The 25,007-nt window shown below is 35.1% G+C and overlaps 1 protein-coding gene across 1 annotated transcript in view; it reads left to right on the top strand.

Annotated features, from left to right (window-relative positions):
• LOC100449536 (ankyrin repeat domain-containing protein 36A) overlaps positions 1-25,007 on the top strand; it is a 137,127-nt gene that overhangs the window by 53,051 nt on the left and 59,069 nt on the right. Inside the window, exons 22-32 of the mRNA XM_054543008.2 lie at positions 902-962; positions 1,585-1,615; positions 4,422-4,488; positions 7,032-7,092; positions 7,660-7,690; positions 9,841-9,907; positions 13,905-13,944; positions 16,104-16,132; positions 16,218-16,290; positions 19,477-19,505; positions 19,592-19,664. Coding sequence (XP_054398983.2) covers positions 902-962; positions 1,585-1,615; positions 4,422-4,488; positions 7,032-7,092; positions 7,660-7,690; positions 9,841-9,907; positions 13,905-13,944; positions 16,104-16,132; positions 16,218-16,290; positions 19,477-19,505; positions 19,592-19,664 — 562 coding nt within the window. The remainder of the gene's footprint in view (positions 1-901; positions 963-1,584; positions 1,616-4,421; positions 4,489-7,031; positions 7,093-7,659; positions 7,691-9,840; positions 9,908-13,904; positions 13,945-16,103; positions 16,133-16,217; positions 16,291-19,476; positions 19,506-19,591; positions 19,665-25,007) is intronic.

The raw sequence follows: 25,007 nt of genomic DNA, 5'->3' as shown, positions 1-25,007 counted from the left end.
ACAAATGGAACTCTTTATTACATAAGTATTTACACAAAACAAATTGTCGAGTAAATGCTAACCAGTATTATTAGGCATATATTATGAATGCAAGCTTTTCTTTTAAGCTCATATTTGATTGACTGGTCATGTCTCTTTTTTTGTTTGTTTCTCCCTCCTTCCCGTTTGTTTAAAAATGATTTACCTCAGTCTAACTTTTTCCTTGCAGACGGCATGTCTTTAGTGTCTGTTGTTTCATTTCACCTCTGTTTCTGTTGTCAGGATACTTAGTTACAGCTTTCTGTTTAGTAGCTATGTGTGGCCTTCATTCATGAATCACTGCTCCATAAGGTGGACGGTTGCTTTGTTGTGTCTTTTTTGGAAGGAGCTGAAGTTATACAATAATTTGTTTTTAGCTTTTGACACACAGAATAGAAGCAACTTATACTGTTTCCGACGCTGGCCCATTTAAATATAGTACTACTAAAAACTACATTCTCACATTTTTTCCCACAGAAAGTAATTCACACAAATATATATCATGCATAAATATTTTGAAAAATAAAGTGATTATTAACTTTTTATTATTAGTTTTGTTTAGTAATACTGTAAATTACATATGAGTAAATTTTTGTCCCAGTTTGTTGTGGTTAATGAAAGAGACTAATGGATATCATAGTATTTGTATAATAATCAACTGGGGTTGAAAGGAGTAACATTTTGAGAATATCTGTATCACCAATCATAATCATCATCCCATGTGAATATGTAGATAAGTAAATGGCAGACTTGGGGTTTGAATCTACGTATGAGTGACTTCAACGTGTATATTTTTTTCTGTTAGATCATGTAGTAATGGTGGCTATTATCATTATTTAAATTGCTCCATGTTATTCTTAAACCTATTGTGTTTTCCTTCTAGATTATTTCAAAACCATACATCCCAAAGAGAGGGATTATTTCTGTACAATCTACAGAAGATGGTAAGCTATTTGAAGCCTGCCTATTATATTATTTACTTACCCTTCGTTTATTTGTCTTTTTTTTTCTGTTTTCTTTTTTCTTCTTCTTCTTTTTTTTTGAAATGCAGTCTTACTAGTCTGCAGCCCAGGTTGTGGTGCAGTGGCACGATCTTGGCTCACTGCAGCTTCCACCTCCCGGGTTCAAGTGATTCTCCTGCCTCAGCCTCCCGAGTAGCTGGGATTACAGGCGCGCACCACCACACCTGGCTAATTTTTGTGTTTTTAGTAGAGATGGAGTTTCACGATGTTGTCCGGGCTGATCTCAAACTCTTGACTTCAAGCGATCAACCCACCTCGGCCTCCCAAACTGCTAGGATTACAGGCATGAGCCACCGTGCCAGGCCTTCTGTAGTATTATTATTATTATTATTATTATTATTATTATCATCATCATCATAAGGATAGAGTCTTTCTATGTTGGCCAGGCTGGTCTCAAACTCCTGGGCTTCTCAAGTGATATCTCTGCCTCAGCCTTCTAAGTAGCTAAGATTGTAGGAACAAGCCACTGTGCTCTTTTATGTTTTTAATATTCTGTAGTTTTCTATTGTTGATTTAAAATGCATTTTACTTTTTTGTTTAATAGTGCCTCCTCCTACTAAAGAGTGCTTTGACAGGTATGATTTCACAGATTTTTTAAACTGATATGTTTAACTAAGTGAATAGAGAGAAGAGAAACTAGTATCTGTTTAGTGTTCTCCTCTGTGCTAGACACCATATTACATGCTTAACATTTATCATGTCATGTCATCTTCACACAGCTTTACAAACTATTTGTGCTATTATTGCGTTTTTACTAATTAGGCAACTGTGCTTTAATGAGGTTGAAATATTGACTCATGATTCCACAGTAAACAGGTAGCCAACCCAAGATTGGACCATCATCCTGCCTGGCTCTCAAATCACTTCTTTTGCCCCTAAGCATAAGTGGATAGAGATCTATGCAGCAATGGGATCATGGTACTGATTTAAATCAGATCAATTCAGAAAGTCACATTTTGTTATGCATTGACTCTCTAAGTCATTTTTTTATGCATTGACTTCTAAGTGTTCCTTAGAAGCCTGGCTACTCTAAAAGTTTGTCCAAATATTTTGGAAATGGCAGTGGTAACCATATTACTTTTTTTTTTTTTAACCATCAGCGTTTTAAAGGCAGATATCAGTTATCTGTGGCCACAGGACCCTACGTTTTTCATAAGCAAGACCAAGCCCATGCCAGAAAAATACTATCTTACTGTGCTTGGTGAATATCTAAATATAGTCCATGTGATGTTTACTATATTTAGCATATATTAAAAGGATATTTCTAATTCATTTCTCTACTTACTGCCTACCCAGTTAGGTTGTCTCTTTAAGTGAGTACCCTGTCTAGTTTGCTGAAGCTTTTTCTTATTCTCTGGATTCTTTTATTTTCCTTCTATGACATTTTAATAATATTTTCTTGATTTCTTTTTACTTCTCTTCTGTTTTTCTTATGATCTTCTATTATAGTTTTCGTGAACAGCCACTAAATATTTCCCGTTTTCCTACAGACAAAATCAGAGATGCATAGAATTTCAGAATGTTAAGAAATCCTAGAGACTAAACAAAATATCCTCTAGTACTTGAATCCTTGGTTATCATCCTGATCAAGTGGTTTGTTCAGGTGGAGAACCTGAAACTCAAAGAGAGAAAATTATTTGGATACAGTAAATCAGAGAAATGAGAATTGCACTCAGGTTTCTTAGTTCAAAACCCAGTCTTCTTTTACATCATTCTGTCACTGAGTGATTTTAGTTTTAGAAAGAGGGAGTGGCTCTAGTGAACACGGTGGAAGAGGATGAGAATGGAATGAGCTGTTGAACCCAATGAAAGTGGATAAGAATGGAATTTGCAGGGGACAGCCAAATTTGAAGAGAAACAAACTCTTAGTTGGATAGAAATGAGGGTTTTAGGAAAAAATCTGAATATTTGGTTTAATGCAAGTTTGATAAAGATAAGGGAATTGAAAACACAGGATGTTGGGAGCTATCAAGAAAGGCATATTAGAATACGGCGTTCAAGGAGTTCTGAAGAGGTTGCTGCCTTTTTGTTTGTTTAACTGGAGGAACTGACAAACTTCAAGGTTTTATTGAAAAATGTTAAAAGAATTTGAGCCACTGGAAAGAGTCTCCGGAGCAGATAGGAATGTGGTATCATCTTCTTCCATCCCAGCTTACAGAGGGCTTAGAATCCCTCAAGAACTAGGGAGCTGGAGATTGCTTAAGTACACGGATCTGTGACCCAGGGTGGATGTCTCTTTTTTTCTGACTCTTTTCTCAATTCTCTCATGTACATGTAGGGTAGGGCAAATGTAGGATTGGCCGGCAAACCAGCAGTGAAGCTTCCTTTGGGTAGTTGGTAACATGCGTATGCTTGGGGTGGATGACTGAGACTAACTTACTTTCCGGAAGCAGAGGAATAGAGAGCTCCTACTCTCAATTATGTTAGCCCATCTTTTGAGGAATCTGGGTTTTCCTAGGCTGAAGATGTAGATTGGAGATTGCCACGGATCCCTGCAGAAGAGGGATCCAGAAGTGGGAGCCCATAGGAAGGAAGATATTTAGATAGTGATGAATGAAATGGAGGTATAAGTACTTAGGAGGGAGACTTTTCCAGCAGTCTCTCTCTTGGGTATCTGAGTGTCTATGAAGGTTCTTAAGCTTGCTGGTTTTTGTGGATCTGAATAAGGCAGGATCTATATAATGACAATAATTGGATTTTAAAATTTCTAATGTTTTAATCTTCTGTGAAGGATATTCCCAATAACAACCTAACAACCTATACATTTGTACTTTGACTTTTGTACACTCAGCTTTCAAACATTTGCAGTGTTTCAGGGGGCTCCCTGCAGTGTTCTAGGGTGAAGAGAATCAGTGGGCCCTCTTTAAGTAGCTCACATGCTGAAGATCCAAGACTCTCATTTTCCAGTGACACAGATTAGTCTTTGCATCAGAAGTAGATAATGGAGAAGAGACAGTGCCTTTTCTGCCTTGTTTTAGGTTATCAGGTTTACTCCAGTTCAGTAAGAAAAGTTGTGTCAGATATCCACTGGATTTTCAGTTTAGCCTTTAGGGTAGATAGTTTATAAGGACAAATTATTGTCTGGCCGTGCCGTTATAATGCCTGTCACTATTTGTTACGGGTTTAAGGGTGAGTCTGCATTGGATATTTCATAGTTTGGGAGAGGTGGAGGCAGAAATAGGTAACTGAAATGTTTTCTAAAACGGAAGCCATATCTTAATTATACCAGGAAATATTATTTAATATGCAGATAACTGAGTTTCCTCAGACTTTGTTTTACCATTTTTTTTTGGGGGGGCACATGCATGTATAGAGTGACAGTTTTTGTTTTCTTTTAAGAAATGAACGTGCTCATTTTTGTTGTATCTTTTTGCTCCGTAGGAGTCTCTACAGACCGGATACTGTTGCACAGCCTGTGACAGAGGATGAGTTTGATTTGGAATCTGAGGTAGAGTACTGTCTTGTGAAATTAATTTTCTCACTCTGAATCTCATGTTTTATATTATTTTCTTCTAAAACTTAGCAGTTGTCTACCTATCGTTGTTTTATGTTAGTATTAAAACTTTTATTAGAGATAACCATTTTAAAGAAATGGGAGGGGTTAATTTTAATTTTTTTTACTTTGACAAATAAGAAATAGTTGATAAATACTTTGAGAGGTATGACCTGAAAAAAAAAATTGCTGGAAAATGCACAGTGACAGAAAAATGTTGTTCGGGAACGCTTTCCCACAATAGAGGAGTTGCAAATTTTGGTCTAGGCTTATCTGAGTAAGTATTTTTACTTTGAGTTGTATATCATATGAGTATGAGTAATAAGTGAATCTTTGTTACATCAGATGACTTATTATGGGAATCATGGAATCACCCTGTTACACATACCATATAGTTTCTTTTTATTTCTTGTACACCTATTTTAACATCATAACAGTATTTTTGCAGAGAGCTATTTCTTTATTTTTATTCTTGGTTCTATAATTAGAGTGAAATAATATTAGAAATTGTGGAAATTTAACTAGACATGGTATCATGTGCCTGTAGTCCCACCTATTCAAGAGATCAAGCCAGGAGAATTTCTTGAGCCCAGGAGTTTAAGACCAAGCTTGGCAATAGAGCAAGAGCTTATCTCTAATTTTAAAAAGTTGTGGAAGATTAGAAATTTAAATTCTGTTGTCAAATCTGTATTAGAGAGGGTTTACACTGTGTTTTCTGGGTCCTTTTTATTAAGAGTATAGTTTAAACTCTTTATCTAGTTGAAGAATATGCGTTTTATTTAAAATAACAACTTGTTTGATAAGCAGAGACTCTTCATTTTCCTAAGGTCAGACTTTAATTTCACAAGGTTTGTGCATTTTAATAAAAAAAAAATCTACTCAGGGTGTTTGTATCGCATTCTAAATTTTAAATGTCGGAGGCTTTTGTGCTGTTATTGAAAAAATAATTGTAAAAGTCCTGCATTACTATGAGCCACTTGAAGCTAGAAAACCTATTTGTATGCATCCTGGAGTACCCAGAATAATGTCTGGCATGTAAGAAACATTTTATTGGTTTTTAATGTGAATCAACAACCAGGCAAATGGGCTTTTTTATAATGGAATGTTACAGGTGACATAATACGCCTAAGATATCTAATAATTAAATCTATTAAATTTCTTGAATGTTTTGAATTTATCTTTTCTTGTAATGTTGAGAATGTATAAGTTGAGGTGAGTTATGTTGAGAAAATATGTCATAGAGAAGAAAATAAAATTTAGAAAAGATGGAAAGGAAATAGGAAAGGTGGATACAGCGTGTTTTCTAATATCTTCCAAGTGGAAGCTTGGATTAGGATTTTAGATTAAATTTTCTTAAGTTTTTAAAGCCCCAACCATGTTCTACTAAATACATATTTTTCAGGACATACATTACTCTTTCAAATTCTGAATAAAAATTCTTTCTCCACGTGTTAAGTTGCTGGAATTTTATTGTTTTGTTTTGTTTTGTTTTTTCCCCCTCTCGGTCTGTCTGTCTCTCTCTGTGTAGTAAGAATGTTTCAGCTTTCAGGTGAATGATCATGGTTAACTCTTGGGATGTGTTATTTTATAGTAAACAAATGGAACTCTTTATTACATAAGTATTTACACAAAACAAATTGTCGAGTAAATGCTAACCAGTATTATTAGGCATATATTATGAATGCAAGCTTTTCTTTTAAGCTCATATTTGATTGACTGGTCATGTCTCTTTTTTTGTTTGTTTCTCCCTCCTTCCCGTTTGTTTAAAAATGATTTACCTCAGTCTAACTTTTTCCTTGCAGACCGCATGTCTTTAGTGTCTATTCTTTCATTTCACCTCTGTTTCTGTTGTCAGGATACTTAGTTACAGCTTTCTGTTTAGTAGCTATGTGTGGCCTTCATTCATGAATCACTGCTCCATAAGGTGGACGGTTGCTTTGTTGTGTCTTTTTTGGAAGGAGCTGAAGTTATACAATAATTTGTTTTTAGCTTTTGACACACAGAATAGAAGCAACTTATACTGTTTCCGACGCTGGCCCATTTAAATATAGTACTACTAAAAACTACATTCTCACATTTTTTCCCACAGAAAGTAATTCACAGAAATATACATCATGCATACCTGTTTTGAGAAATAATGTGATTAATTTCCTTTTTTTATCATTAGTTTTATTCAGTAAGAATGTGAATTACGTATGAGTACATTTTTGTCCCAGTTTGTTGTGGCTAATAAAAGAAACTAATGGATATCATAGTATTTGTATAATAATCAGCTGGGCTTGAAGGAAGGAACATTTTGAAAATATCTGTATCACCAATCATAACCTTCACCCCATGTGAATATGTAGATAAGTAAATGGCAGACTTGAGGTTTGAATCTACGTATGAATTACTTCAACTTCCATAGTTTCCCTGTTAGATCATGTAGTAATGGTGGGTATTATCATTATTTTAACTTGCTCCATGTTATTCTTAAACCTATTGTGTTTTTCTTCTAGACTATTTCAAAACTATACATCCCGAAGAGAAAGATTATGTCTCTACGACCTATAGAAGATGGTAAGCTCTTTGAAGCCTGCCTATTGTGGTATTTACTGATTCTTCATTTTTTTTTTGTTTTTTTTTTTTTTGAAACACCGTCTTACTTGTCTGCAGCCCAGGCTGTAGTGCAGTGGTGTGATCTTGGCTCACTGCAGCCTCCACCTCCTGGGTTCAAGTGATTCTCTTGCCTCAGCCTCCCGAGTAGCTGGGATTACAGGTGCACACCACCACACCTGGCTAGTTTTTGTATTTTTAGTAGAGATGGAGTTTCACCATTTTGTCCAGGCTGGTCTCAAACTTTTGACCTCAAGTGTTTCCCCCGCCTAGGCCTCGCAAACTGCTAGGATTTCAGGTGTGACCCACCACATCAGGCCTTGTTTATTATTATTATTGTTTTTATAAGGGTAGAGTCTTGCCATGTTGCCCATGCTGGTCTCAAACTCCTGGGCTTCTCAAGTGATACTTCTGCCTCAGCCTTCTGAGTAGCTGGGATTATAGGAACAAGCCACTGTGCTCTTTTATGTTTTTAGTATTCTATAGTTTTCTATTGTTGATTTAAAATGCATTTTACTTTTTCTTTAATAGTGCTTCCTCCTGTTGAAGAGTGTATTGACAGGTATGATTTCACTGATTTTTTAAAGTGATATGTTAACTAAGTGAATAGAGAGAAGAGAAACTAGTATCTGTTTATTGTTCTACTCTGTGCTAGACACCATATTACATGCTTAACATTTATCATGTCATGTCATCTTCACACAGCTTTACAAACTATTTGTGCTATTATTGTGTTTTTACTAATTAGGCAACTGTGCTTTAATGAGGTTGAAATATTGGCTCATGGTTCCGCAGTTAACAGGTAGCCAACCCAAGATTAGACCATCATCCTGCTTGGCTCTCAAATCACTTCTTTTGTCCCTAAGCATAGATGGATAGAGGCCTATGCAGCAATGGGATCACGGTACTGATTTACATCAGATCAATTCAGAAAGCCACATTTTGTTATATATTAACTGTCTTTAGAGTGTTATTTAGAAGTCTGGCTACTCCAAAACTTTGTCCAAATTTTTTAAAATGGCAGTGGTAACCATATTACTTTTTTTTTTAACCATCAAAGTTTTAAAGGCAGTTTTCAGTTATCTGTGGCCACAGGACCCTAAGTTTTTTTTAAGCAAGACCAGGCCAGTCCTATAAAAATATTATCTTACTGTGCTTGGAGAATATCTAAATATAGTCCATGTTATGTTAGCTATATTTAGCATATGTTAAAAGGATATTTCTAATTCATTTCTCTACTGACTGCCTACCCAGTTAGGTTTTCTCTTTAAGTGAGTACCCTGCCTAGTTCGCTGAAGCTTTTTCTTATTTTCTGGATTCTTTTTTTTCCTTCTGTGACATTTTAATAATCTTTTCTTGATTTGTTTTTACTTTCTCTTCTGCTTTTCTTAGGGTTTATGATCTTCTACTATAGTTTTCATTTAAGGCAGCTAAATATTCCCCATTTTCCTATAGACAAAATCAGAGGTGCACAGGATTTCAGAATGTTAAGAAATCCTAGAGACTAAACAAAATATCCTCTAGTACTTGAATCCTTCCTTAACATCCTGATCAAGTGGTTGTTCAGGTGGAGAACCCGAAACTCAAAGAGAGAAAATTATTTGGATACAGTAAATCAGAGAAATGAGAATCGCACTCAGGTTTCTTAGTTCAAAACCCAGTCTTCTTTTACATCCTTCTGTCACTGAGTGATTTTAGTTTTAGAAAGAGGGAGTGGCTCTAGTGAACACAGTGGAAGAGGATGAGAATGGAATGAGCTGTTGAACCCAATAAAAGTGGATAAGAATGGAATTTGCAGGGGACAGCCAAATTTCAAGATGTCGATTGGAGATTGCCATGGTTCCCTGCAGAAGAGGGATCCAGAAGGGGGAACCCGTAGGAAGGATGATATTTAGATGGTAATGAATGAAATGAAGCTGTAAGTACTCAGGAGGGAGACTTTTCCAGCAGTCTCTCTCTTGAGTATCTGAGTGTCTATGAAGGTTCTTAAGCTTGCTGGTTTTTGTGGACCTGAATAAGGCAGGATCTATATAATGACAATAATTGGATTTTATAATTTTTAATGTTTTAATCTTCTGTGAAGAATATTCCTATAGTACATTTGTACTTTGACTTTTGTACACTCAGCTTTCAAACATTTGCAGTGTTTCAGGGGGCTCCCTGTCGTGTTTAGAGTAAAGAGAATCAATGGGCAATCTAAGTAGCTTACATGCTGAAGATCCAAGACTCCCGTTTTCCAGTGACACAGATGAGTCTTTGAATTAGAAATAGATAATGGAGAAGAGACAGTGCCTTTTCTACTTTGTTTTAGGTTATCAGGTTTACTGCATTTGAGTAACAAACGTTGTGTCAGATATCAACTGGATTTTCAGTTTAGTCTTTAGGGTAGATAATTTATAAGGAGAAATTATTGTCTGGCTGTGCCATTATAATGCCTGTCACTATTTGTTACGGGTTTAAGGGTGATTCTGCATTGGATATTTCATAGGTTGGGAGAAGTGGCAGCAGAAATAGGTAACTGAAATGTTTTCTAAAACGGAAGCCATATCTTAATTATACCAAGAAACATTATTTAATATAAGGATATCTGACCTTCCTCAGACTTTGTTTTACCATTTTTTTTGGAGGGGACATGCATGTATAGATTGATGGTTTTTGTTTTCTTTTAAGAAATGAACGTGGTCATTTTTGTCATATCTTTTTGCTCTGTAGGTGTCTCTCCCTACTGAATAGTATTGCACAGCCTGTGACAAAGGATAAGTTTCCTTTGGAATCTGAGGTAGAGTACTCTCTTGTGAAATTAATTTTCTCACTCTGAATCTCATTTTTTGTGTTATTTTCTTCTAAAACTTAGCAGTTGTCTACCTATCATTGTTTTATGTTAGTATTACAACTTTTATTAGAGATAACCATTTTAAAGAAATAGGAGGGGTTAATTTTAATTTTTTTTTTACTTTGCAAATAATAAATAGTTGATAAATACTTTGAGAGGTGTGATCTGAAAAAAAAATTGCTGGAAAATACATAGTGTCAGAAAAATGTTGTTCGGGAACACTTTCCCATAACAGAGGAGATACAAATTTTGGTCTAGGCTTATCTGAGTAAGTGTTTTTACTTTGAGTTGTGTATCATATGAGTATGACTAATAATACCTCTGTTTAAATGAATCTTTGTTACATCAGATGACTTATTATGGGAATCATGGAGTCACCCTGTTACACATAACATATGGTTTCCTTTTATTTCTTGTACACCTATTTTAACATCATACAGTATTTTTGCAGAGAGCTATTTCTTTATTTTTATTCTTGGTTCTATATAATTAGAGTGAAATAATATTAGAAATTGTGGAAATTTAACTAGACATGGTATCATGTGCCTGTAGTCCCACCTATTCAAGAGATCAAGCCAGGAGAATTTCTTGAGCCCAGGAGTTTAAGACCAAGCTTGGCAATATAGCAAGAGCTTATCTCTAATTTAAAAAAGTTGTGGAATATTAGAAATTTAAATTCTGTTTTCACATCAGTATTAGTGAGGGTTTACACTGTGTTTTCGAAGTCTTTTTTATTAAGAGTATACTTTAAACTCTTTATCTAATTGAAGAATATGCATTTTGTTTAAAATAACAACCTGTTCGATAAGCAGAGACTCTTCATATTTCTATGGTGAGACTTTAATTTCACAAGGTTTTTGAATTGTAATTAAAAAAAATCCACTCAGGGTCTTTGTATCTCATTTTAAATTTCAAATTTCAGAGGCTTTTGTGCTTAGTTATTGAAGAAATAATTGTAAAGCTCCTGCATTACTATGAGCCACTTGAAGCTAGAAACCTATTTGTATGTATCTTGAGTACCCAGAATAAGGTCTTGCATGTAAGAAACATTTTATTAGTTTTTAATGTGAATCAAGAAACAGGGAAATGGGCTTTTTTTAATGGAATGTTACAGGTAACATAATATGCATAAGATATCTAATAATTAAATGTATTAAATGTCTTGAATGTTCTCAATTTATCTTTTCTTCTAATGTTGAGAATCTATAAGTTGAGGTGAGTTATGCTGGGAAAATATGTCACAGAAGAAAATGAAAATTGGAAAAGATGGAAAGGAAATAGGAAAGGTGGATACAGCATGTTTTCTAATATCTTCCAACTGGAAGCTTCAATTAGGATTTTAGATTAAATTTTCTTAAATTTTTAAAGTCTCAACCATGTTCTACTAAATACATATTTTTCAGGACATACATTACTCTTTCGAATTCTGAATAAAAGTTCTTTCTCCAGGTGTTAAGTTGCTGGAATTTTATTGTTTTTTTTTTTTCCTCTGTCTCTCTGTCTCTCTGTCTCTCTGTCTCTCTCTCTCTCTCTCTGTAGTGAGAATGTTTCAGCTTTCAGGTGAATGATCATGGCAATTAAGAAATTAAATAATAAAAATTAAAATTAATAAAAATTAATACATAAATTAATAAAAATTAAAATTTCTGGTTCATTTTTTTTTTTGAGACGCAGTCTCCCTCAGTCATCCAGGCTGGAGGGTGGTGGGTGATCTCGGCTCACTGAAAGCTCCACCTTCCGGGTTCATGCCATTCTCCTGCCTCAGCCTCGCGAGTAGCTGAGACTATAGGCGCCCGCCCTCACGTCCAGCTAATTTTTTAAATATTTTTAGTAGCGATGGAGTTTCACTGTGTTAGCCAGGATGGTCTCGATCTCCTGACCTCGTGATCTGCCCACCTTGGCCTCCCAAAGTGCTGGGATTACAGGCGTGAGCCACCACGCGTAGCCATTTCTGGTTAATTTTAAAGGAGGTTTCTAATTTATGTTCATTGAATGAGAAAAAATATATTTTTAACCTGGAACCCTCTTAAAGAAATAAATTATTACTTATTTCTGGAGCTAGTGTGACTTACCTTGTGTTGATAACATCTGTACTTAAGAACATACATGTAATGACTGCAATCAACACTCATGATTGTTTTCTAATCAAAGTACCTATTTTTATAGAATCCTAAGGAAAGAAATATTGCCCACAGAGTACACAGAATTATCTCTGGAATATTACTTTTTACTTTTAAAACTATCTCCTTCAGTTGGGACATTTTGTATTATTCTCTAGAAGCATTATTAACTTTATTAGTTATAGTTGTTATACCTTGCACATGTATTTATTCAGCTCTAAAACTCAGGAATCCTTTTGACTTGATGTTTAAAATAAATTTCTTCTCTCTTCATGTGAGTATTGGGTCCTGATTGACAGGCATAGTGTATTTGAAGACATGTAAATCTTCAGCTTGCATAGTCATATGATTATTTTACTTAATCCTTTCTCTGATTTTTAACTATTATCTTTATGGCGTAAGTAGGCAATTAGAGCTATTAGTATATCATTTGCAGGAGAATCAGAAAACCACATGAACTTTAAAATAGGTTTTACATTTCTCTCTTATATTTTAGCAGTACTTAAAATGCCTTATAATTCTATAATAGAATAAATATTCGTGCAATTTAAAAACTTTTAAGATGATTTTTAAAAAATGAGCTTTCTTAGGATTCCTTGAATTACTGGTTTAGATAACTGTTTTCATTAAGTTCAAAAATGCAGATGACCAAAATATTCCAGAAATAATATCTGCATACATTAAGAAAATATATATCTTTTAATCCAGTATAGAAATATATAATTGAAATTTTGAATCCCATGTTTTGTTTTCTTTTTATTTTCAAAACTTCAGGTTTCTTCATAGGTTTAAATTATTGAATCCTACCAGTTTAGTATATTTTACAAATGTTGACCTTCTCAACAACATATGGTTTTTTTGAGTAAGGTCATCTATTTCTACTCCAAATGTATTTACCCAGATCAGTCTTCTAAGTCCCCTTTGTGCCTCAAATTTGATAGGTCTCAAACTGCCTTCCAGATTCTTTCCTGACTCTTTGTAATCTACTCTGTCATCTGGCTTCTCAATTTTAGTAAATAACACCAAGAAAGTAGCAATGAAACATTGAAGCAGAAAAACTGCACTCCAGGTTTCCCTCACATTGCCAATCCAGTGACTCATCAAATTTTGTATTTTCTACCTTTAACCATTTCTCATATCTTATTACTGTAATACACTGTCTGCCCTATACTTTCGGAATGTTCGTTTTTGTTTCTCTCTTCTCCCCATGTTTATCTATATATGTCTTTGAGGGTGACCTTTCTTAAACATGTTTACTTTGATCTAACTCATCTGCTTATGTCTGAACCCTCATTACACGAAAGAAACATTTACGTTCCAGCATAACACTTATTTTGTGGTTTCACCTGTTTCTCCCATTTTATCTCTCCACTCCACTTTCTCTGTCTGTGTCCAAGTTTTACCACGTTATTGTGGTATTTCTTATTGGCTATGCTGTTTCATGCTTTATTTTTTTGCACATGCTGCCCTCACTAGAAACACTTCACACTCTTACTCTTCATTTGTCTATTTTAAAAATATAACCCTAAATTTGCCGTGTCTCAGAAGCTTCCCAAGTAGAAATAAGTGTTATTGCCTTTGTGCTATCACTGTATTTTATTGACTTGAATTGTAGAAATAATGAATTGTGTCTTTCTGCTTTTGTTTGTTTTTATAATTTTTTTCACTTGATATATAAATAAAATTAGCATTTTATTCATATTATCAGATTTTCCAGTATAGACCTTATGAATTTATAGACACAGAAAATGTTTCTTGAATTACTGACTGATTCAGTAGTAAATATAACATTTTCTGAAGATTTCTTTTTTTTTTTTAAATAGGAAGGGAAAGCACTACCAGCAACTGGAGAAAAAGCAAATGGTATTGGTATTATAAAAAGTGCTCCATGAGAGCAATCAAATAATGATAAGGTTATTTTTTGTGTACAAAAAAACAAAGGTGGTGAGGTAGTGAATATAGCAGAATAATTTTCTATGCTTTAATAATATAATTTTTGAAAATAAATATAACTAATTTAAATATAATTTAAAATAAATTTAAAATTAAATTAATTGTTAAATTATATTAAATTATAAGCCTAATTTTAATTAAATTATAAATATAATTTATTAATTTTTAATAGTAAATATAATTTAATTTAAGCATACTTTTTCTTAAAACTTTGGTGAACACTTGTAGATCAAAATATAATATTCATTGTTGAAAAATGGACATTAGTATATTTACAAAAAAAAAGTGAGGTGGGATGGTGTAAATTAAGAAAGCAGCTGGCTAGGTAATTTGGAGGTTTCTGATGAGGAAACTTGAGGGAACTTACTTTATGTAGACTCAGTATATTCCCACTCAAAGAGAAGATTAAATTATTGCTGCTTTGGAGCTTACTGGAAGCAGAGGGTAGAAGAACGACAGGAAACCACAGGAACTCATTTCTTCTCTCTATAGGGGTTACACATCAATGATATGTGCTTCATTCATGTTTGTTAGTGAACTGGGATGCAGTTGGATATCAAAACATTGGCAGTTTTCTTTAAAAACAATGCTGTTTTTGATGAAATAGCCATTGTATAAAAGTACCTCAGAGGCTGCTATGCTATAGCATATCAAACTGACTAGAAAAAAACAAACGAGAAATCTATTTCTTGAGTACTAAAAGTGTAACTGTCAATAATCATGGCAAATATTTTGATGTGTAAAAGTTGATTAAGCCGGGCGCAGTGGCTCACGGCTGTAAATCCCAGCACTTTGGGAGGCTGAGGCGGGAGAATCACGAGGTCAGGAGATGGAGACCATCCTGACTAGCATGGTGAAACCCCATCTCTACTAAAAATACAAAAAATTAGCCAGGCGTGGTGGCATGTGCCTGTGGTCCCAGCTACTAGGGAGCCTGAGACAGGAGAATCACTTGAACCTGGGCGGCAGAGGTTGCTGTGAGCCGAGATTGTGCCACTGCACTCCAGCCTAGGTAACAGAGCAAGACTCCATGTCAAAAAAAAAAAAAAAAAAAAGAAAAGAAAGTTGATTATTATGAAAAAAAAGTCAATGGTGATTCAGAGATATTTGGTTACATTTTGTAAATGAAAATATGAGTACTCATTAGTTATTTGATGTGTAATGCATACTTTTTTGCATAAGTGAATGAAAAGATGGCAAGAGAACTAAAGTTGAGAATCCAGAAGTTGAAAATATCAAAAGTCTTCATGACTGTGGATAACATGAGGATTTTTAGAAATGATTTTTCTCCAAGTAGATATCTAAACTAATGATTGAGAGCACTTCCTGCCAGCAGAAGTGAATGATACATTTTCTTTTCTTTTCTTTTCTTTTTTTTTTGAGACGGAGTCTGGCTCTGTCACCCAGGCTTGAGTGCAGTGGTGGGATCTCAGCTCACTGTGAACTCTGCCTCCCGGGTTCAGGCCATTCTCCTGCCTCAGCCTCCCGAGTAGCTGGGACTACAGGTGCCTGCCACCACGCCTGGCTAGTTTTATGCATTTTTAGTAGAGACGGGGTTTCACCGTGTTAGCCAGGATGGTCTCGATCTCCTGACTTCGTGATCTGCCCGCCTCGGCCTTCCAAAGTGCTGGGATTACAGGCGTGAGCCACCGCGCCTGGCTGTGAATGATACATTTTCATGCACTCTCATTGCAACTTCATAGTTTCTAACATTTATTCTTCTGGGGTCCACTTTGGTGCTCTCATTTGATGTCACTTTTTTTGGCTTCATCCAGCAGATTCACATTGGTAGAAATACTTTTCTATGTTGCTTGTAGTCATGTGAAACCTAATCTCACCCTTGCAATCTGGACTGCATGTTTTATGGAATCTATATTGTGATTTTTCTTGTGCATATTCCTGTCATGTTTGTGTGCTGATGAAAACAAGAGCAAAGCAACCCAAAGCCTAATGGGTAACAATTTCAAGGGCAAGCACGAAGATTTCAGCTGGATACAAACACTGCATGATTGATGGTAGGCTGTGTCATATTTACCTGTAGTCAATTATGTGTTCCTTTTGCTTTGTAGTGTCTCCTGAGCAACTGCCTTTATTCACGGTAAACATATTTTCTTTAATTATTAACAAAATGCTCTGTGATATGTACATGATATGTTAATCATTATGTTGTCAAACCCATTCAGCATACGGTGAAAGACAGAGATCACATTTCAACTAGATTCTTAGGAAGTATGGATTCACTAACTTCCAGCGAAGGTAAATTTGCCACTACAAATTTCATTCTAGAAAATGTAGAATGAAAATATTGAAAATGCTCATAGTTTTTCGATTCCCACTTTTTATCCAAATGAGATGGAAGGATTTGATGTAAATATGCTGATGTTCTTGTTAATATCTTTGTTTATAAAATGATATTTAAGGCATAAGGCGGACATTTTACACTGTGCGCTCTAGCCCAAATGCTTTTCCTTTAAGGTTGTCATCATCTAAAGATCCCAGTTTTGAATTCCTGTGCATGTTAGGGATTTGAGGATGTGTATTTTGACACTAAATATTTTCAGTGCTTCAAAATTGATTGCAATACTCTTCTCTCTTCTTCATCTAGAGAAAAGCTATACCTGCTGACGTTACAATTGTTTTAGAACCTCAACTCCTTTATGTCAGTGTTGTTACATTGAGAATCTTTACTTAATCACATGTTCTGATTACCAGACTGAGTTTCTGCATGTGTATGTGTGTGTGTATCTCTGATTAAAAATGAATAAAATGATTAATCATTCTTTTGTAACTCTTTGGTAGATACAGTATTTTAATCAATGATTCTGAGCTGTTTTGGCCTTAGAATATTTTCTTCTACTACAATTTATTGCCTACAGGTAACCAACAGCCTGAATTAACGTTTTTTACTTTTAAGTCACTGCAATGCACATTAAAAATACTTTACAAGATACTTGCACTTTCATAGGTAATATGTAGAATCTGTTTCCAAGTATCAAGTCTTCTATACGATTTCACACAGCGTACATAATAGCTGCAACTCGGCTTTTCTAATCAGTGGTATATATTTCAGATCCATCCGGGTTGACACAATTTGGTCATCTTTGATTTGTTGTATGGTCTTGTGGTATGCCATTTTATGACTGCACCACAATTAATTAAAGTCTCTTCATGCTGATACAAAATGAACATAAATATGATGACATACCAACATAGATTTGCTTATGTGGTTGCCTTTATTGATTTGTACTATATAAGAAATTAAATAGAAGTATTTCAGATACCTTGAGTGTAGCTGTATACACTGCCATAGCTGTATTGACTACATTCATTACCCCTTAGAGCCATGTTTTTCCATCATGTTGTGACTCTGAAAAACTCCAGTGTATGCTTTTCAGAGAATGACATTGGAAAGAAGAAATGGCCAAAGTATCATTTGGTACCTTGGCTTCCTTACATAGATGTTGAACTCCAGGAATGATCAAATCACAGTTTAGAACCCCTTTGTTGGGCCCTATAAAGGGTTTCCGGATGTGAAATGATAAATAGTCTCCAGATGAAGAAATGCTCTGTAGCACCTCACCGCTGTGTTTTCCTGTATTTTGTCCTTTTCTGAAAACTTTAAATACACGAATTTTTGGTAGAAATGAAAATCTTTCTGTTTTATATATTTGTTTCTGTCCATGGCACTCTGATCTCTTTGAATCTGGTAAGGTTCTAGCCTTGTCTTATTTATACCAGCAAGCAGTGTTGTCACTTAATGCTCTCATTTTTCACGTAAATGACCGACATTTTCCGAAGTCTTCACAAGTGATTTTTGAAGATGTTGCTGCATTGAGCAGAGACTATGTCATTGTAATTGCAGAAGTTTTTAAATTAAATATGTTTAATAAAATCTTAGAGCCTGTTTCTCTGGAACACATAACACATAATGGTGTAATGTGTATTTAACCATAAATTAGCTTCACAAAAAGTTTGTGTACATAAAAGTGTTTATATCCAAAGAAATTCTTATTTACTGCTCAGTAATCTCTTGTGTGGAAGAAAATATGTAACATAGTTTGCTGAGTCTTTGATAATAACCCCCAGTGTAAAATAAAGCCGTAAAGATAAAATGAGAGTTGATACTCAATGAGACTGATGTGAGTGAATAGAAACTATGAAACTGTGTCTGTGGGAGAGAGGAGGACATGGGGCTGCTATTGTGAAGAAGGAATTTGTACAAGTTAGTCCATTTTCTGTAACTTTTATATTCTAATAAAGGAAAACCATATCTTCATATTTATAAAAATGAGATTTTACTGGTTTGATCACAGGGGTGATGAGAATAATGAAGAACAAAATGTGGAAGGCAAAGAATGAAGACCAGATAGTGAGATTAGATTTATCAACAAAAAAGTGTGCAAGTGGGGTGGGATGGTGTAAATAAAGATAGCAGCTGGCTAGGTGTTTGGGGGTTTCTGATGAGGAAAACTGAGAAAACTCACTTTATGTGGGCCTGGTATATTCGCACTCAAACAGAATATTGGATTATTGTTGCTTCAGAGCTTAATGGAAGCAGAGATGGAAGAATGAGAGTAAACCACAGGGACTCAATTCTTCTCTCTGTAGGGGTCACACATCGACAATAGGATAGGTGCTTCATGTTAGCAAAATGCGATGCACTCCACGTCAAACTGACTGTGGAAGCAAAACAATCAAGAAATATATTTCTTAAGTATTATTTACTTATTTATTTATTTTATTATACTTTAAGTTTTAGGGTACATGTGCACAACGTGCAGGTTTGTTAAAATGTAACTGTCAATAATCATGGCAAATATTTTGATATAGAAGAGGTGATTAACACGAAAAAAGCCTCTGATGTTTCAAATATTTTGGTTAGGTTTGTTTTATGGGAATCTAATTACACATTAGGTATTTGGAGTGTAATGTATACATTTTTTGCATAAGTGAATGAAGAGATGGCAGGAGGGCTAAAGTTGAGAATCCAGGAAATGGAAAAATACCAGAAGCCTGCATGACTGTGGACGACCTGAGTATTTTTGTTAACTATGGTTCTGTATGTAGATATCTGAACTAATGAACTGAGAATACATCCTGCAAGCAGAAGTGAATGATACATTTTAATGAAATTGATAGTTTTTAAGTTAGAGGACAAAATGAAGAACAGGAGAACTATTGTAGTATTATAGTATAAATGGTTCTTGGGTGATTTCTTCAGGGTACACCATAGCGTTCTACCATGGGCTTTGACATTTGTCCTTCTGGGGTCCTATTTGGTCCTTTCATTTGACATCACATTTTTTGGCTTCAGTTAAGAGGGTCACATTGGTAGAAGTACTTTCCTGTGTTAGTTGTAGTCATGTGAAACCTAATCTCTCTCTTGAAATCTGGACTACATGTTTCATGAAAACTTAATTAAGTGTCCCTTTTGCTTTGTAGAATCTTCTGAGCGACCTCCTTTATCCACGGTAAAATATATTTTCATTTTTAATTAACAAAATGCTTTGTGATATATACATGATATAATAATCATTATGTTGTAAAACCCATTCAGCTTACTCTGAAAGAGGCAGATCCTAGTTCAAAAGTACCCATGAGAAGGAAGGATTCACCACCTCCAGGAAAAGGTAAATTTGCCAATACAAATTTCATCTGGAAAGAAGGACATGAGTATATTGGAAATGTTCATAGTCTTCTGATTCTTACTTCTTTTACCCCAATAGGATAGAAGGATTTGATCTAAATGATGCTGATGCTGTTGTTAGTGTCTATGCTTATAAAATGATATTTAGAAGAACAAGGAAAAGAAATTTTAAAAATGTGAGCTGTAGCTCAGATGCTTTTCCTTTTAGGTTGTGATAAAGATCCCAACGTGGAATTTGTATGCATGTTAGGGGTTCAAGGAGGTGAATTTTGAAACTATAAATATTTTTCAGTGTTTCAATTTCTGGTTGCAATACTGTCCTTTACCTAGAGAAAAGCTATACCAGCTGACATTAAAATTGTGTTAGAACTTCAACTTCTTTATGTCGGTGTTGTCACACTGAGAACCTTCGAATCTTCACCCAATCACGTGCTCTGATTACCAGCTTGAATTTCTGCATGTATGTGTGCATGTGTGCTTTTGTTTGTGAGTTTGGGTATGTGTGATACCTCTGATTCTGGAAAATGAATAAAGTCATTAATCACTTTTGGTGACTCTTTGGTAGATACAGGGTTTTAAAGCAATGATTCTGAGCTGTTTTAGTCTTAGAATCTTTTATACTACTACAATTCATTGCCTACAGGTAACCAACAACCTGAATTAATGTTGGTTTGTTTGTTTTGTATTATACCTTAAGTTCTGGGACACATGTGAAGAACATTCAGGTTTTTTACATAGGCATACATGTGCCATGGTGGTTTACTGTACCCATCAACCCATCAGCTACATTAGGTATTTCTACTAATACTATCCCTCCCCTAGGACCCCACCCCCCTGACAGGCCCCAGTGTGTGATATTCCCCTCCCTGTGTCCATGTGTTCCCATTCTTCAACTCCCACTTACGAGTGAGAAAATGTGGCATTTGGTTTTATTTTCCTTTGTTAGTTTGCTGAGAATGATGGTTTCAGGCTTCATCCATGTCTTTGCAAAGGACATGAACTCGTCCTTTTTTATGGCTTCGTAGTATTCCATGATGTATATATGCCACATTTTCTTTATCCAGTCTATCACTGATGGGCATTCAGGTTGGTTCCAAGTCTTTGCTATTGTGAATAGTGCCACAATAGACATACGTGTGCATGTGTCTTTATAGTAGAATGATTTTTAATCTTTGGGGTATGTACTCAGTAATGGGATTGCTGGGTCAAATGGTATTTCTGGTTCTAGATCCTTGAAGAATCACCACACTGTCTTCCACAGTGGTTGAAATAATTGACACTCCCAACAATATAAAAGCATTCCTATTTCTCCACATCCTCTCCAGCATCTGTTGTTTCCTGACTTTTTAATGATCACCGTTCTAACTGGCGTGAGATGGTATCTCATTGTGGTTATGATTTGCATTTCTCTAATGATCAGTGATGATGAGCCTTTTTTTCATATGTTTACTGGCTGAATAAATGTCTTCTTTTGAGCATATCCTTCACCCACTTTTTGATGAGGTTGTTTGTTCTTTTCTCATAAATTTGTTTAAGTTCCTTTTAGATTCTGGATATTAGCCTTTTGTCAGATGGAGAGATTGCAAACATTTTCTCCTGTTCTGTAGGTTGCCTGTTCACTCTGATCATGGTGTTGGAAGTTCTGGCCAGGGCAATCAGACAAGAGGAAAAAATAAAGGGTATTCAAATAGGAAGAAAGGAAGTCAAATTGTCTCTGCAGATAACATGATTGTATATTTAGGAAACCAAATCGTCTCAGCCCCAAATCTCCTTCAGCTGATAAGCAACATCAGCAAAGTCTCAGGATACAAAATCACTGTGCAAAAATCACAAGCATTCCTATACACCGATAAAAGACAAACAGCCAAATCATGAGTGAATGCCCGTTCACAATTGCTACAAAGAGAATAAAATACCTAGGAATTCAACTCACAAGGGATGGGAAAGACCTCTTCAAGGAGAACTACAAACCACTGCTCAAGGATATAAGAGAGGACACAAACAAATGGAAAAACATTCCATGCTCATGGATAGGAAGAATCAATATCATGAAAATGATCATACTGCCCAAAGTAATTTATAGGTTCAATGCTATAGACTACCATTGACTTTCTTCACAGAATTAGAAAAAACTACTGGAAATTTCATATGGAACCAAAAAGGAGCCCATATAGTCTAGACAATTGTAAGCAAAAAGAACAGAGCTGGAGGCATCACACTGCCTGACTTCAAACTATACTACAAGGCTATAGTAATGAAAACAGCATGGTACAGGTACCAAAACAGGGATATAGACCGATGGAACAGAACAGAGGCCTCAGAAGTAACACCATACATCTACAACCATATGATCTTTGACAAACCTGACAAAAAGCAATCAATGGGGAAAAGATTACCTATTTAATAAATGGTGTTGGGAAAACTGGCTAGCCTTATGCAGGAAACTGAAACTGGACCCCTTCCTTACACCTTATACAAAAATTAACTCAAGATAAATTAAAGACTTAAACGTTTAAGTAAGACCTAAAACCATAACAACCCTAGAAGAAAACCTAGGCAATACCATTCAGGACATTGGCATGGGCAAAGACTTCATGACTAAAACACCAAAAGCAATGGCAACGAAAGCCAAAATTGACAAATGGGATCTAATTCAACTAAGGAACTTGTGCAGTTTTATTTGGGAGTGTGCATGAGGTACCTCTGAGTTTCAAAAATGAAGAAAGTAAGTAGTCATGCTTTCCTGACTCTTTGGTAGACACAGCCTTTTAAGACGGTGATTCTGAGCTGTTACAGTTTTGGGTTTTCTATAATACTAAAGCTTACTGCTGACATGTAACCAAGATCACCCAAATGCACATTAAAAACCTCTTACAACATATATGCACATTCATAGATAACATGTAGAACTTGATTTTGTGTATTAAAAACTTGTAGAAAAGTTCAAGCACTGCACTTAATGAATGCAACTTGGTCTTTGTAAAATCAGTGATATATATTTCAGATCTATCCACGTTGACCCAGTGAGGTAGTTCTTGATTTATTGTATGATCTCATGATATGCCATGTGATGACTACAGCATATTATGCTCTCTTCATGCTGATACCATATGGACTTAAATATGATGACATACCAACATGGATATGCTTACGTGGTTGCTTTTATTGATTTGTACTATATTAGAAATGAAACAGAAGTATTGGAAATCCCAGCAAGCATATCTATATCTCTCCCATGCTGTGTTGATTGCAACTGTTTCCCCCTTAAAGCATGTCTTTTTGACATGTCCTAAGTCTGAGAAAATCCAGTGTGTGCTTTTCAGAGAATAACAGTAAGGAGTGGAAATGGCCAATGGTCAAAGTGTTACTTGTCCTCTTGGCTCCCCTTCATGAATGTTAAACTCTAAACTAATCAGGTCACAATTTAGAACCCCTTTGTTGATCCCTATAGAGTGTTCCCAGATGTCAAGTGACAAATAGGCCTTTTGATGAAGAAACACCTTGTAAAGCCATATTGCTCTGGTTTTTGTGTGTGAATGTGTGTGTGTGTATGTGTTTGTATTTTTTTCTTTTCTGAAAACTAAATAGAGGAATTTTCATTACAAATGAAAATGTTTCTGTTCTGTATTTATTTCCTGTCTAATGTACTTTGCTCTTCGTGGATCTAGTAAGGATCTCAGCTTGTCTTTTTTATACCTGCAAAAAATTATGTCAGTGCTTCATTTTTCATGTCAATTACTGACATTTTCAAGTCTTCACAAGTTATTTCTGAAGATTTTGGTGCATCAAGGAGAGACTGTCATTGTAGTTAAAGAAGTTTTTAAATAGGTTATATTCAATAAAATTTCAGAGCTTGTTTCTCTGGAAAGCATAGACATAGTGGTGTTATGGGTAGTTAAACATAAAATAGCTCCACAAAGTGTTGTGTACGTGAAAGTGTTCATATCCTGGAAGATTCTAATTTACTACTCAGTACTGTCTCCTGGAGAGGAAAATAGGTAAGATAGGCTGCTGAGCCTATGATAATAACTCATAATATGAGGTGAAAGCATAGAGACCAAATGAGAGATGATAGATACTCAAACCGATGTGAGTGAAGAACAGCTGTGAAAGAGTGTCTATGGGAGAGAGAAGGCCATGGGGCTGCTTTTGTGAAGAAGGAATTTGTACACGTTAGTCAAGTGTCTGATACATTTAACATTTTAATAAAGCAAAACCTTATCTTCAGATATATCAGAATGGGATTGTACAGATGTCACAATACAGTGGTGGTGAAAATAATGAAGAAACGAATGTGGAGGTCAAAGAATGAAGTCCACCAATATGGATATTAGATTTATGAACGAAAAAGAGTGTCAAATTGGGCAGGTGTAAACAAAGAAAGCAGCTAGCTAGGTAATTTGGAGGTTTCTGATGAGGAGACTTGTGGGAAGTCACTTAATGGAAAGCAAAAGCAGAAGTAAGAAGGATGAGGGTGACCCACAGAGTCTCATTTCTTCTCCCTAGAAGTTTTGCACATCAATGATACATGCTTCGTTCACACCAGTTTTGTTTTTGTTGTTTTTTTTTTTTTTGGAAAGCTGTGTTTTCTGAGGTATTTTGTAAAAGAACCTGAGAGCCCCCTATGGTATATCATGTGAAACTAGATTTAGAAAAAAGGAATCAAAGAATGCATTTTTAGAGTACTAAACAGATAACTGCCAATAATCATGACAATCATGACATATGTATATATATGTATTATGTCATATTGGTTGGTTATTTATAAGAAAGGAAGTCTCTAGTGATTTAGCAACTTTGTTTAGTTTATTTTCATAGGAATCTGATTACACATTATTTCACTTATGTGTATGTTTTTGCAAAAGTGGACAAAGAGACAGTGAGAAGGCCGAACTGCTGAATCCAGGAAATGTAAAAACATCAGGAGTCTTCATGAGTATAAACAAAATGATTTTTTAAATTATAACTCTTAGATTAAGTGAACTCACTTCAGATGCATTTAGAATATTTGCATAAAGGATGATTTGATTTTTGGCTGCTCCAGGAACTACTGGAAGCAGGAAAGAGTGATAGAATTGGGATAAACCACAGTGACTCATTACTCCTCTTTGTTACCATTGGGCACCAGAGGTATATGTTTTGTTGATATTGGTTATTCAAATGAGATAAACGTGAATATGCATACATTGGCTTTGTTTTTCAAGGAGCTATTGGATAAAATAGCAACTTAATAAAAATTCTCTAGAGAATAACATGATGCTTTAACCAGACTATTTTAGAAGTGAAAATAATGTTGAATTCATTACTTGACTCCCAAATGGTTATT

The sequence above is a fragment of the Pongo abelii genome, chromosome 23 (assembly GCF_028885655.2).
Source record: "Pongo abelii isolate AG06213 chromosome 23, NHGRI_mPonAbe1-v2.0_pri, whole genome shotgun sequence".
Classification (NCBI taxonomy): domain Eukaryota; kingdom Metazoa; phylum Chordata; class Mammalia; order Primates; family Hominidae; genus Pongo; species Pongo abelii.
The sequence above is the reverse complement of the archived record's forward strand: the minus strand, read 5'-3'. Positions and strand labels throughout refer to the sequence as shown.